Source organism: Stenella coeruleoalba (genome assembly GCF_951394435.1).
Source record: "Stenella coeruleoalba genome assembly, chromosome: 21".
Lineage (NCBI taxonomy): Eukaryota > Metazoa > Chordata > Mammalia > Artiodactyla > Delphinidae > Stenella > Stenella coeruleoalba.
Window position 1 is genome coordinate 5,891,018 of NC_137167.1, and position 13,029 is coordinate 5,904,046.

General features: G+C 37.8%; 1 protein-coding gene across 1 annotated transcript in view; it reads right to left on the reverse strand.

Annotated features, from left to right (window-relative positions):
• LOC307179583 (disintegrin and metalloproteinase domain-containing protein 5-like) overlaps positions 1–13,029 on the reverse strand; it is a 129,895-nt gene that overhangs the window by 45,463 nt on the left and 71,403 nt on the right. The window contains exon 14 of the mRNA XM_079908939.1: positions 4,183–4,378. Coding sequence (XP_079765065.1) covers positions 4,183–4,378 — 196 coding nt within the window. The remainder of the gene's footprint in view (positions 1–4,182; positions 4,379–13,029) is intronic.

A 13,029-nucleotide genomic window follows, 5' to 3' on the forward strand; every position in this document is an offset into this window, starting at 1 on the left:
CACAAAGGCTCTGGATAGATATTTTCCATAGAAGACATGCAAGTGACCAATAAGTACATGAAAAGGTGCTCAACATTATGAATTACCAGGAAAATCAAAATCAAAATCACAGTGAGACATCACGTCACACCTTTTACTTTTGCTATTATCAAAAAGATAACAAGTGTTGACAAGGATGTTGAGAAAAGGGAAAACTTGTATACTGTTAGGGGGAATGTGAATTGGTGAAGCCACTATGAGATTCCTCAAAATCTTAAAAATAGAACTACCACATGATGCAGCAAACCCACTTCTGGGTACACATCAAAAGAAATTGAAATAAGGATCTCAAAGAGATATCTGCACTTCCATGTTCATTGCAGCTTTATTCACAATATCCAAAATATATAAACAATTTAAGTCTTCAGCAATGGATGACTGTAAATAAAATATATATGTATAACAGATACCAAAAAACTCCTAGAGGAAAACAGGGGGAGAACACTATTTGATATAAATCGCAGGAATATTTTTTTTTGATTCATCTCCTAAAACAAAGGAGATAAAAGCAAACATAAACAAATGGGACCTAATTAAACTTAAAAGATTTTGCACAGCAAAGGAAACCATAAACAGAATGAAAACACAACCTACAGACTGGGAGAAAACATTTTCAAATGATATGACAGATAAGGGGTTAATATCCTACATATATAAAAAGCTCAGACAACTCAACATTAAAACAAACAAACAAACAACCCGATTAAAAAATGGGCAGAAGAACTGAATAGAAATTTTCCCAAAAAAGAAATGCAGATGGCCATCAAGTGCACGAAAAGATGGTCAACATCGCTAATCATGAGGGAAATGCAAATCAAAACTACAGCATCACCTCACACTGGTCAGAATGGCTATCATCAAAAAGAAAATGAATAACAACTGTTGGGGAGGATGTGAAGAAAAGGGAACCATCGTACACTATTGGTGGGAAAGTACACTGGGGTAGCCACCACGGGAAACAGTATGGAAGTCCTAAAAAACTAAAAGTAGAACTACCATATGACCCAGCATTTCCACTCCTGGATATATATCCAAAAAAACCCCCACAAAAACATTAATTCAAAAAGACACATGCCTCCCAATGTTCACAGAAGCACTATTTACAATTGTCGAAGCAACCAAAGTGTCCATCAACAGATGAATGGATAAAGAAGACGTGGTGTACGAGTACACACACACACACACACACACACACACACACACGCACTGGAATACTACTCACACATAAAAATGAATGAAGTTTTGCCATTTGCAACAACTTGGATGCACTTGGAGGTCACTGTTAACTGAAATAAGTCAGAGAAAGACAAATACTGTATGATATCACTTATATGTGGAACCTAAAAAATATATCAAAGTAGTGAATATAACAGAAAAGAAGCAGACTCACAGATACAGAAAACAAACTAGTGGTTACCAGGGGGACAGGCAAGGGGACAGTGTCAATATAGGGGTAGGAGGTTAAGAGGTATAAATTAGGTATAAAATAAGCTACAAGGATATATTGTACAACGTGGGGAATATAGCCAATATTTTATGGTAACTATAAAAGTAGTATAAACTTAAAAAGTGTGAATTGCTATATTGTACACCTGTAACATCTATTATTACCGTATATCAACTATACTTCAATTAAAAAATTAAGGAGAGGGGCTTCCCTGGTGGCGCAGTGGTTGAGAGTCCGCCTGCCGATGCAGGGGACACGGGTTCGTGCCCCGGGCCGGGAGGATCCCACATGCCGCGGAGCAGCTGCGCCCATGAGCCGTGGCGGCTGAGCCTGTGCTCCGCAGCGGGAGAGGCCACAACAGTGAGAGGCCCGCGTACCGGGAAAAAAAAAAATAAAATAAAATAAAGGAGAGACAAAATCTCTCCAGACAAACAAAAGCTGAAGAAGTTGATGATCACTAGACTTGCCATATATGAAGTGCGGAAGTGAGTGACATCAGCACTGTGTTGGCAGAAGGGATCCTTCCTTTTTGTCCCCCCGCTTAAAAAAAATCCACATATATTTACTACCTATGAATTCTATTTTAGATGCTCATGAAAGCAGAGGATGGGAGGAAATAGTTCCCAAGCTTCAAGAAATTAAAGATTTAGATCTAACTATACAAAATATGATGATAAAATGGTAAAACACTAATTGCTAATGGGCTTCAGAGTAAGGAAATTATGCAATGAAGCTTTAAAAAATATGGAGCTGGATTATTTTAAAGAAATTTTAAAAGAGGTAGGTACTATATATCAAATAAATTGGGTTTTGTTTTCTACAATTTTTATTGTGTTAAAATACACATAAAGTTTACCAATTATTTTTAAGTGTTCAGTTCAGTGGTTCATTGTACATTCACACTGTTGTGCAACCATCACTACCATCCATCTCCATAACTCTTTTTATCTTCTAAAATGGAAATTTTATACCTATTGAATAACAACTCTCCATTCTTCCCTTCCCCAAGCCCCAGCTACCACCATTCTACTTTCTGTATCTGTGATATTGATTACTAAGTACCTCATTTCAGTGGATGATACAGCATTTGTCTTTTTGTAACTGGCTTACTTCATTTAGCATAATGTCCTCAAGGTTCCTCCATGTTGTACTTTGTTGCAAAATTTCCATCCTTTTTAAGACTAAATAATATTCCATTGTGTATATACACAGCAGTTTGCTTTATCCATTCATCCATTGATGGACATTTGGGTTGCTTCCAAGTTTTAGCTATTGTGAATAATGCTGCTATGAACATGAGTGCATAAATATCTCTTCCAGACACTGCCTTCAATTCTTTTGGGTATACCCAGAAGAGGAATTGCTGGGTCATATGGTAATTCTATTTTTAATAATCTGAGCAATCTCCATACACAGAATAGTGGTGATGCCATTTAACGTTCCCACCCACAGTGCACAACTGTTGCAATTTTTCCTCATCCTCATCATTTGCTGTGTTCTGTTTTTTTTGACAGCAGCCATCCTAATGGGCGTGAGGTGGTATCTCATAGTTTTGATGTGCATTTCCCTAATGATTAGTGATGTTGAGCTTCTTTTCATGTGCTTATTGGCCATCTGCATGTCTTCTTTAGAGAAATATCTATTCACATCATTTGCCTGTTTTTGAATCGGGCTGTTTGTTTTCTGTTGCTGAGTTTTAGGAGTTTTCTATATATTCTGGATATTAATTTCTTATCAGATGTACGATTTGCAAATATTTTCTCTCAGTGGAAATACAAAACAGCCAGAAAGCAATTAATGAGATGGCATCTGGTAAGTCCTTATATTTGGGGTCAGATAATTCCTTCTTATAGGGGCTGTTTTGTGCATGGTAGGATATTTAGTAGCAACCCGGACTTCCACCCTCTAGAAGCCAGCATCAGTTCCACCCCAGCTGTGAAAACCACAAAGGCCTGCAGGCGTTGTGTCTGGAAGGAAAAGGTCATGGGTGCTGCTAAAAATGCTAAAGTACACAGGATCCCACACCCCCTCACAGAAAGAACTGCCAGGCCTAAGATACTCACAGTGCTGAGGTGGAGAAACCCTGACGTAACTTCGTTTTGCACTCACATTGCTTTATGTGTCAAAACAAAAAGAGCAATGTTCTCCTGGCATCAGCAAGATAACTCCTTAGGAGATAACATTCCTTTCTCAATCCTGTAAGGGTTTACGATGAACCACTACTTGTCTTCTACATGCAGATCTGGACTATGTATACTGTCAGTATGTTACTTTCATGTATAACCCTTTGTCTTGAAAACATATATAACTGTGCCTTGACCTCTAATGGGCAGAACAGTTCTCAGAGCTTTTTGGAAGACTATCTCCTGGGTTATAATCCTCAGATTGGCTTGAATAAAATTCTCTATTTCTTTCTTAGGTTGACTATTACTTAATTATTTTGTCAATATAATCTTCCAAGAAGTTGCATTTCCACTTGAGGTCTCTCCCTTGTGCAAATAAGGATTCCTTATAAATTCAGAAGTTTTTTCTCAGAATCAAAAAAACTTTACTTCCTTTAACACTAATATACATTAGGCCTACAAATAGGATACACTTATTTTAAAATTACACTTACATTTTTGTTTTATAGCATTAAATAACAGAGCTTGGGATCATCAGGATTTAGGAACTAAGAAGAAAATAGTGGTCATTACCTCCTCCAATTAATTTTCTGCACTGTCTGGTAAACGACCGACATCGTCCCTTATAACAGAAGGAGTTGCCCGAATCACAACTCTGTCCATCACGTGCGTAAGTGTCAGGCACACAGTGTGCATTAGTCCCATCACAGAATTCTTCAAAATCACATTCATCAACTGATCGCCTACAAAGTGTATTAACTGGTTTTATCTGGAAGAGAAAAGAAACATAAGAAAAAACTCACATATAAATGATACCCAAGTTTTCTTTCTCTTTCAGGCTTGAAGTTTCCATCCATTTTTTCTAAGTTGTTAAGAGCAGTGAGGACATTGTCTTCTTGTTAACTACTTAAGCATTGCACAGACAATTAGGTGATTGAATTTTCTGTGCTAAAGGAGTGGGTATTGCTTGTGAGAGATATGAGAAACTCAAAGATAGGCAGACTACCATAATTATAAAAAAGAAAGTAGAGCTAAATGATTATTATAAAAATTACTTTCAACCCACTAAGGATATGCTCACATGGGCAGACTCTGGTTTCTCCATATGCCATCCTTAAAGCAGAAATCAGCAACCATTTACAAAACAATAAATATGCCTCATAAACATTTCGAAAAAAGTTTGCAGGACACATAAGAGAAGGTTTGTTTCATGTACCACATTGGAAACAACTGTAAAAAGTAACTTGTCCAATTATATATCTCTGATCTCTTCAGTGTTCACTGTTAGCTCATAGCTTCCGGGGTTCCCTTTATGCATATCTGCTTTTGAAAACAAACATATAAATACCATGACTGCAAACCCTTTCCTCAACACAAGTCCCAATTCCTTACGGCTATCATCACTATCGTACACAAACTAAGTCAAATTTGTTCTGGCTTCAAAGGTCCTAGAGACCCAGATTATATAACATTCACTGCCCCGCCTCTGAAAGAGGGTTTCTAGATAGTTTTCTCATTTACAACAAGTACCTGCTACCTGCAGCAAATCTGACACAAGTTCTCCAAGAGATGGGTGGGAAGACAAAACAATACTTGTGTTACCCAAGCTTATAGAGTTAGCATTCAAATCAAAACAAATAATCAAAATTGTTTTCAAAAGAAAATACATATAATGAGAAAGTATTAATATTTGTTTCTTCAGAATATACTTTCTTTTACAAATGTGTATAAATGGCAATCTTCCTTTTATTCTAATTTCTTTTACCATTAAAACTTTATTTTTTACAGCTGTTTAAGGATCACAGGAAAATATGAGGCGAAAGTACAGAGATTTCCCATATAACCCCTGCCCTACACATGCAAAGCAGGTATTACTAGAGTGGTACATTTGTTGCAACTGATGAACTTACACTGACACATCATAATCATTCAAAATTCATGGTTTATATTAAAGTTCACTCTTGGTGTTTTACATTCTACAGGTTTAGACAAATGTATAACGACATGTATCTATTGTTGTGGTATCATACAGAGTATTCGTACTATGCTAATAATCCTTCATGCTCTTCCTATTCATCTCCCCCTCACTCCCTGGCAACCACTGATTTTTCACTGTCTACATAGTTCTGCCTTTTTCAGAATGTCATATAGTTGGAATCATACAGTATATAGCCTTATTAGAGTGCCTTCTTTCACCCAACTTCTTTTTCAATACTTAAATACCCAGATCCTTAAATGCCCTTTGAACCAAGCTTTATCACTGTACTTGCTCCTCCATTAAAGTGTGTTTATTTTCCTTTCCACGGCTCTCTAATTCCCAGACGACCCTAAAACATTAAACCTTCTGGCTCCTTGTTCCACATTATTTTCTCCTAAAATATTTTTATTTTGTTTTTCCTCGTAATTTTTAATTTATTTTTATTCTTGCCAAGACTATCAGTCTGCATGTGTAATGTATAATTCATATACAGGGCTGTGTCCCTTTACACAACTGAACCAGGGATGAGTGAGTTAATTTACTGCTTCTGACCATCATATCAGCCTTAACAGCATAGTAAAAAAATTACTGTGTATTTCAGAAAAATCATCGTCTGGGCTATGTCCCTTTCCATAATTGGGCCCAGGAACTAATTAGAATCATAAATACTATCCCAGTCTCAACAGCAGTTGTTCAGGTATCCTTGTGGACATGTGAATCTTGTTTGTGCAGCAGAAAAATATTTCCTTTTGGCACACGGATGACACTACGTAACTATACTAGTTGTATTTGACAGGTTGGTTAATTTTTTTTAACATCTTTATTGGAATACAATTGCTATACAATGTTGTGTTAGTTTCTGCTGTATAACAAAGTGAACCAACTATATATATACATATATCCCCATATCCCCACCCTCTTGCCTCTCCCTCCCACCCTCCCCATCCCACCCCTCCAGGTGGTCACAAAGCACAGAGCTGCTATCTCTGTGCGATGCAGCTGCTTTCCCACTAGCTACTTATTTTACATTTGGTAGTGTATATATGTCAATGCTACTCTCTCATTTCATCCCAGCTTACCCTGCCCCCTCCCAATGTCCTCAAGTCCACTCTCTACATCTGCGTCTTTATTCCTGTCCTGCCCCTAGATTCATCAGAAACTTTTTTATTTTTTTTAGATTCCATATATATGTGTTAGCATACAGTATTTCTTTTTCTCTTTCTGACTTATTTCACTCTGTATGACAGACTCTAGGTCCATCCACCTCACTACAAATAACTCAATTTCATTTCTTTTTATGGCTGAGTAATATTCCATTGTATATATGTGCCACTTTTTTATCCATTCATCTGTTGATGGACACTTAGGTTGCTTCCATATCCTGGCTATTGTAAATAGTGCTGCAGTGAACATTGTGGTACATGACACTTTTTGAATTATGGTTTTCTCAGGGTATATGCCCAGTAGTGGGATTGCTGGGTCATATGGTAGTTCTACTTTTAGTTTTTAAGGACCCTCCATACTGTTCTCCATAGTGGCTGTATCAATTTACATTCTCACCCTCTCCAGCATTTATTGTTTGCAGATTTTTTGATGATGGCCATTCTGACTGGTGTGAGTTGATATCTCATTGCAGTTTTGATTTGCATTTCTCTAATGATTAGTGATGTTGAGCATCTTTTCATGTGTCTGTTGGCAATCTGTATATCTTCTTTGGAGAAATGTCTATTTAGGTCTTCTGCCCATTTTTGGATTGGGTTGTCTGTTTTTTTTGATATTGAGCTGCATGAATTGCTTGTATATTTTGGAGATTAATCCATTGTCAGTTGCTTCATTTGCGAATATTTTCTCCCATTCTGAGGGTTGTCTTTTCGTCTTGTTTATGGTTTCCTTTGCTGTGCAAAAGCTTTTAAGTTTCATTAGGTCCCATTTGTTTATTTTTATTTCCATTTCTCCAGGAGGTGGGTCAAAAGGACCTTGCTGTGATTTATGTCATAGAGTGTTCTACCTATGTTTTCCTCTAAGAGGTTAATGGTGTCTGGCCTTACATTTAGGTCTTTAATCCATTCTGAGTTTATTTTTATGTATGGTGTTAGGGAGTGTTCTAATTTCATTCTTTTACATGTAGCTGTCCAGTTTTCCAGGCACCACTTATTGAAAAGGCTGTCTTTTCTCCATTTTATATTCTTGCCTCCTTTATCAAAGATAAGGTGACCCTATGTACATGGGTTTATGTTTGAGCTTTCTATCCTGTTCCATTGATCTATATTTCTGTTTTTGTGCCAGTACCACACTGTCTTGATCACTGTAGCTTTCTGGTATACTCTGAAGACCAAGAGCCTGATTCCTCCAGCTCCATTTTTCTTTCTCAAGATTGCTTTGGTTATTCAGGATCTTTTTTGTTTCCATCCAAATTGTGAAATTTTTTGTTCTAGTTCTGTGAAAAATGCCATTGGTAGTTTGATAGGGATTGCACTGAATCCATAGATTGCTTAGGGTAGTATAGTCATTTTCACAATATTGATTCTTCCAATCCAAGAACATGGTATATCTCTCCATCTGTTTATATCATCTTTAATTTCTTTCATCAGTGTCTTATAGTTTTCTTCATACAGCTCTTTTGTCTCCCTAGGTAGGTTTATTCCTAGGTATTTTATTCTCCTTTTTGCAATGGTACATGGAAGTGTTTCCTTAATTTCTCTTTCAGATTTTTCATCATTAGTGTATAGGAATGCAAGAGATTTCTGTGCATTAATTTTGTATCCTGCCATTCTAATAGTTTTTTTGATTAGCTCTAATAGTTTTCTGGGAGCATCTTTAGGATTCTCTATGTATAGTATCATGCCATCTGCAAACAGTGACAGTTTTACTTCTTTTACAATTTGGATTCCTTTTATTTTTTTCTTCTCTGATTGCCAAGGCTAGGACTTCTAAAACTATGTTGAATAAAAGTGGCGAACGTGAACATCCTTTTCTTGTTCCTGATCGTAGATGAAATGCTTTCAGTTTTTCACTGTTGAAAATGATGTTGGTTCTGGGTTTGTCATATATAGCCTTTATTATGTTGAGGTAGGTTCCCTCTATGGCTTTCTGGAGAGTTTTTATCATAAATGGGTGTCGAATTTAGTCAAAAGCTTTTTTTGCATCTATTGAGATTTTTAAAAACATGGTTTTTATCCTTCAATTTGTTAATATAGTGTATCACATTGATTTACATATACTGAAGAATCCTTGCATTCCTGGGATAAACTCCACTTGATCATGGTGTATGATCCTTTTAATGTGTGGTTGGATTCTGTTTGTTAGTATTTTGTTGAGGATTTTTTTTGTGTGTGACATCTTTGTGTGGTTTTGGTATCAGGGTGATGGTGGCCTCATAGAATGAATTTGGGAGTGTTCCTCCCTCTGCTATATTTTGGAAGTGTTTGAGAAGGATAGGTGTTAGCTCTTCTCTAAATGTTTGACAGAATTCGCCAGGGAAGCCATCTGGTCCTGGGCTTTTGTTTGTTGGAAGACTTTTAATCACAGTCTCAATTTCAGTGCTTATGATTTGTCTGTTTATATTTTCTATTTCTTCCTGGTTCAGTCTCAGAAGGTTGTGCTTTTCTAAGAATTTGTTCATTTCTTCCAAGTTGTCCATTTTATTGGCATATAGTTGTTTCTAATATCTCTCATGATCCTTTATATTTCTGCAGTGTCAGTTGTTACTATTTTTTCATTTCTAATTCTGTTGATTTGAGTCTTCTCTCTTCTTTTCTTTATGAGTCTGGCTAATGGTTTATCAATTTTGTCTATCTTCTCAAAAAAACAGCTTTTAGATGTACTGATCTCTGCTATCATTTCCTTCATTTCTTTTTCATGTATTTCTGACCTCATCTTTATGATTTCTTTCCTTCTGCTAACTTTGGGGATTTTTTTGTTCTCCTTTCTCTAATTGCTTTAGGTGTAAGGTTAGATTGTTTATTTGAGATTTTTCTTCTTTAGGTAGGATTGTATTCCTATAAACTTCCCTCTTAGAACTGCTTTTGCAGCATCCCATAGGTTTTGGTTCATTGTGTTTTCATTGTCATTTGTTTCTAGGTAATTTTTGATTTCCCCTTTGATTTCTTCAGTGATCTCTTGGTTATTTAGTAGTGTATTGTTTAGCCTCCATGTGTTTGTATTTTTTACAGTTTTTTTTCCCTGTAATTGATATCTAGTCTTATAACATTGTGGTCAGAAAAGATACTTGATATGATTTCAATTTTCTTAAACTTACCAAGGCTTGATTTGTGACCCAAGATATGATCTATCCTGGAGAATGTTCCATGAGCACTTGAGAAGAAAGCGTATTCTGTTGTTTTTGGATGGAATGTCCTATAAATATCAGTTAACTCCATCTTGTTTAATGTGTCATTTAAACTTTGTGTTTCCTTATTTATTTTCATTTTGGATGATCTGTCCATTGGTGAAAGTGGGGTGTTAATGTCCCCTACTATTATTGTGTTACTGTCGATTTCCCCTTTTATGGCTGTTAGTGTTTGCCATATATATTGAGGTGCTCCTATGTTGGGTGCATAAATATTTACAATTGTTGTATCTTCTTTTTGGATTGATTCCTTTATCATTATGTAGTATCCTTCTTTGTCTCTTGTAATAGTCTTTATTTTAAAGTCCATTTTGTCTGATATGAGAACTGCTACTCCAGCTTTCTTTTGTTTTCCATTTATATGGAATACCTTTTTCGATCCCCTCACGTTCAGTCTGTGTGTGTCCCTAGGTCTGAAGTGGCTCTCTTGTAGACAGCATATATATATGTGTCTTGGTTTTGTATCCATTCAGCCAGTCTATGTCTTTTGGTTGCAGCATTTTAATTTATTTAAATTTAAGGTAATTCTCAATATGTATATTCATATCACCATTTTCTTAATTGTTTTCAGTTTGTTAGGTCTTTTCCATCTCTTGTGTTTCCTGCCTAGAGAAGTTCCTTTAGCATTTGTTTCAAAGCTGGTTTGGTGGTGCTGAATTCTCTTAGCTTTTGATTGTCTGTAAAGGTTTTAATTTCTCCATCGAATATGAATGAGATCCTTGCTGGGTAGAGTAATCTTGGTTGTAGGTTTTCCCCTAACATCACTTTAAATATGTCCTGCCACTCCCTTCTGGCTTGCAGAATTTCTGCTGAAAGATGAGCTGTTAACCTTATGGGGATTCCCTTGTATGTTATTTGTTGCTTGTCCCTTGCGGCTTTTAATATTTTTTCTTTGTATTTAATTTTTGATAGTTTGATTAATACGTGTCTTGGCGTGTTTCTCCTTGGATTTTTCCTGTATGGGACTCTCTGCCTTTCCTGGACTTGATTGACGACTTCCTTTCCCATGTTACGGAAGTTTTCAACTATAATCTCTTCAAATATTTTCTCAGACCCTTTCTTTTTCTCTTCTTCTCCTGGGACCCCTATAATTCGAATGTTGGTGCATTTAATGTTGTCCCAGAGGTCTCTGAAACTGTGGTCAATTCTTTTCATTCTTTTTTCTTTATTCTGATCTGCGGTAATTATTTCTACTATTTTATCTTCCAGGTCACTTATCTGGTCTTCTGCCTCAGTTATTCTGCTATTGATTCCTTCTGGAGAATTTTTAATTTTATTTATTGTGTTGTTCATCATTGTTTGTTTGCTCTTTAGTTTTTCTAGGTCCTTGTGAAATGTTTCTTGTGTTTTCACCATTCTATTTCCAGGATTTTGGATCATCTTTACTATCATTACTCTGAATTCTTTTTCAGGTAGACTGCCTATTTCCTCTTCATTTGTTTGGTCTGGTAGGTTTTTACCTTGCTCCTTCATCTGCTGCATATTTCTCTGTCTTCTCATTTTGTTTAACTTACTGTGTTTGGGTCTCCTTTTTGCAGGCTGCACGTTTGTAGTTCCCATTGTTTTTGGTGTCTGCTCCAGTGGGTAAAGTTGGTTCAGTGGATTTTGTAGGCTTCCTGGTAGAGGGGACTGGTGCCTGTGTTCTGGTGGGTAGGGCTGTGTCCAGTGGTGTGTTTTGGAGTATCTGTGAACTTAGTATGATTTTAGGCAGCCTCTCTGCTAATGGGTGGGGTAGTGTTCCTGTCTTGCTAGTTGTTTGGCATGGGGCGTCCAGCAGTGGAGCTTGCTGGCAACTGGGTGGAGCTCTGTCTTAGCACTGAGATGGAGATCTCTGGGAGAGCTCTCGCTGATTGATATTACATAGGACCAGGAGGTCTCTCGTGGTCCAATGTCCTGAACTCGGCTCTCCCACCTCAGAGGCTCTGGTTGACACCAAACCGGAGCACCAAGACCCTGTCAAGCACATGGCCAGGTACGTGGGGATTTTCTTGCTTTTTGGGAAGTCTGAGGTCTTCTGCCAGTGTTCAGTAGGTTTCCTGTAGGAGGTGTTGCACATGTAGATGTATTTTTTATGTATTTGTGGGGAGAAAGGTGATCTTTCTCCATGGCTTACTCCTCCACCATCTTGAAGGTCCCCAGGTTGGTTAATTTTTAAAGTTACTATTAATATCAATAACTAATCCTACACTATGTCCAATAATGGGAAAGAAGAGGAGAGTGGCATCAGTAAGGTGGGAGAATAGGAGATTCCAGGCTGCATACTCACACAGAAACAACTACCATGGATAAGAATACCTTTATGGGAGTCCAGGAATCCAACAAAAAGGTTCCAGTCCCCTTTTGGAGTAAAAAAATCTGAGAGTAGATGCATTGAAGTGGGTAAGAACAACAGTTTCTCTTGACCCACATCACCCCTTCTCCAAGGTGGCCTGTGACTTCTCCAAGAGAAGAAAGTGAAAGCGATGTAAGGAGCCTGGTTTCCCCAGCCTTGTGAGACACTGGCCACGAGGCCCACTTTTGTCCTGCCCCACCCAGAACACTGAGCGGATTGGCAGTCTGGAGACACATACGAGTAGGGAAAAGGGATGGGTGCTCACAGCAATAGTGTATGGATCACAGCAACCAGCCATGTATCCTAATAACTGGCTCGCAAGCTCCTGCAAGAGCCCTCGATATGAACCAATAGGATGCCTCACCTGAGGACACCCACAACTAGCCAGAGAACACCTACAGCACTCCACACACACCCGCATAGCCAGCACCCACAATCTCCAGCAGATGGTGCACGTAAGCCTCCAACAGGGTGCAGAATGCTGCGGAGGACACATGGATATTAGCAGCTGCCTGGACTCTGCTGAAGTGGGGGAAGGTGCACAACTTTGAACACTTCAGGGCACAGCCTTAAGGAAAATAAATAGGAGGCTTTCCACATTCATACTGGCTTTGCAAGACTGAGAGAAAGCATACAATCCTAAACTTTCACACCACGAGGGAATAAGAGGAATGGAGTATACACACCCATAGAAAAGGTCTGAGAGACCCTCAGAACTCTAGCTGGGCTGACGGGTGCCTGACTTCTTTCTCTCCCAAGGCC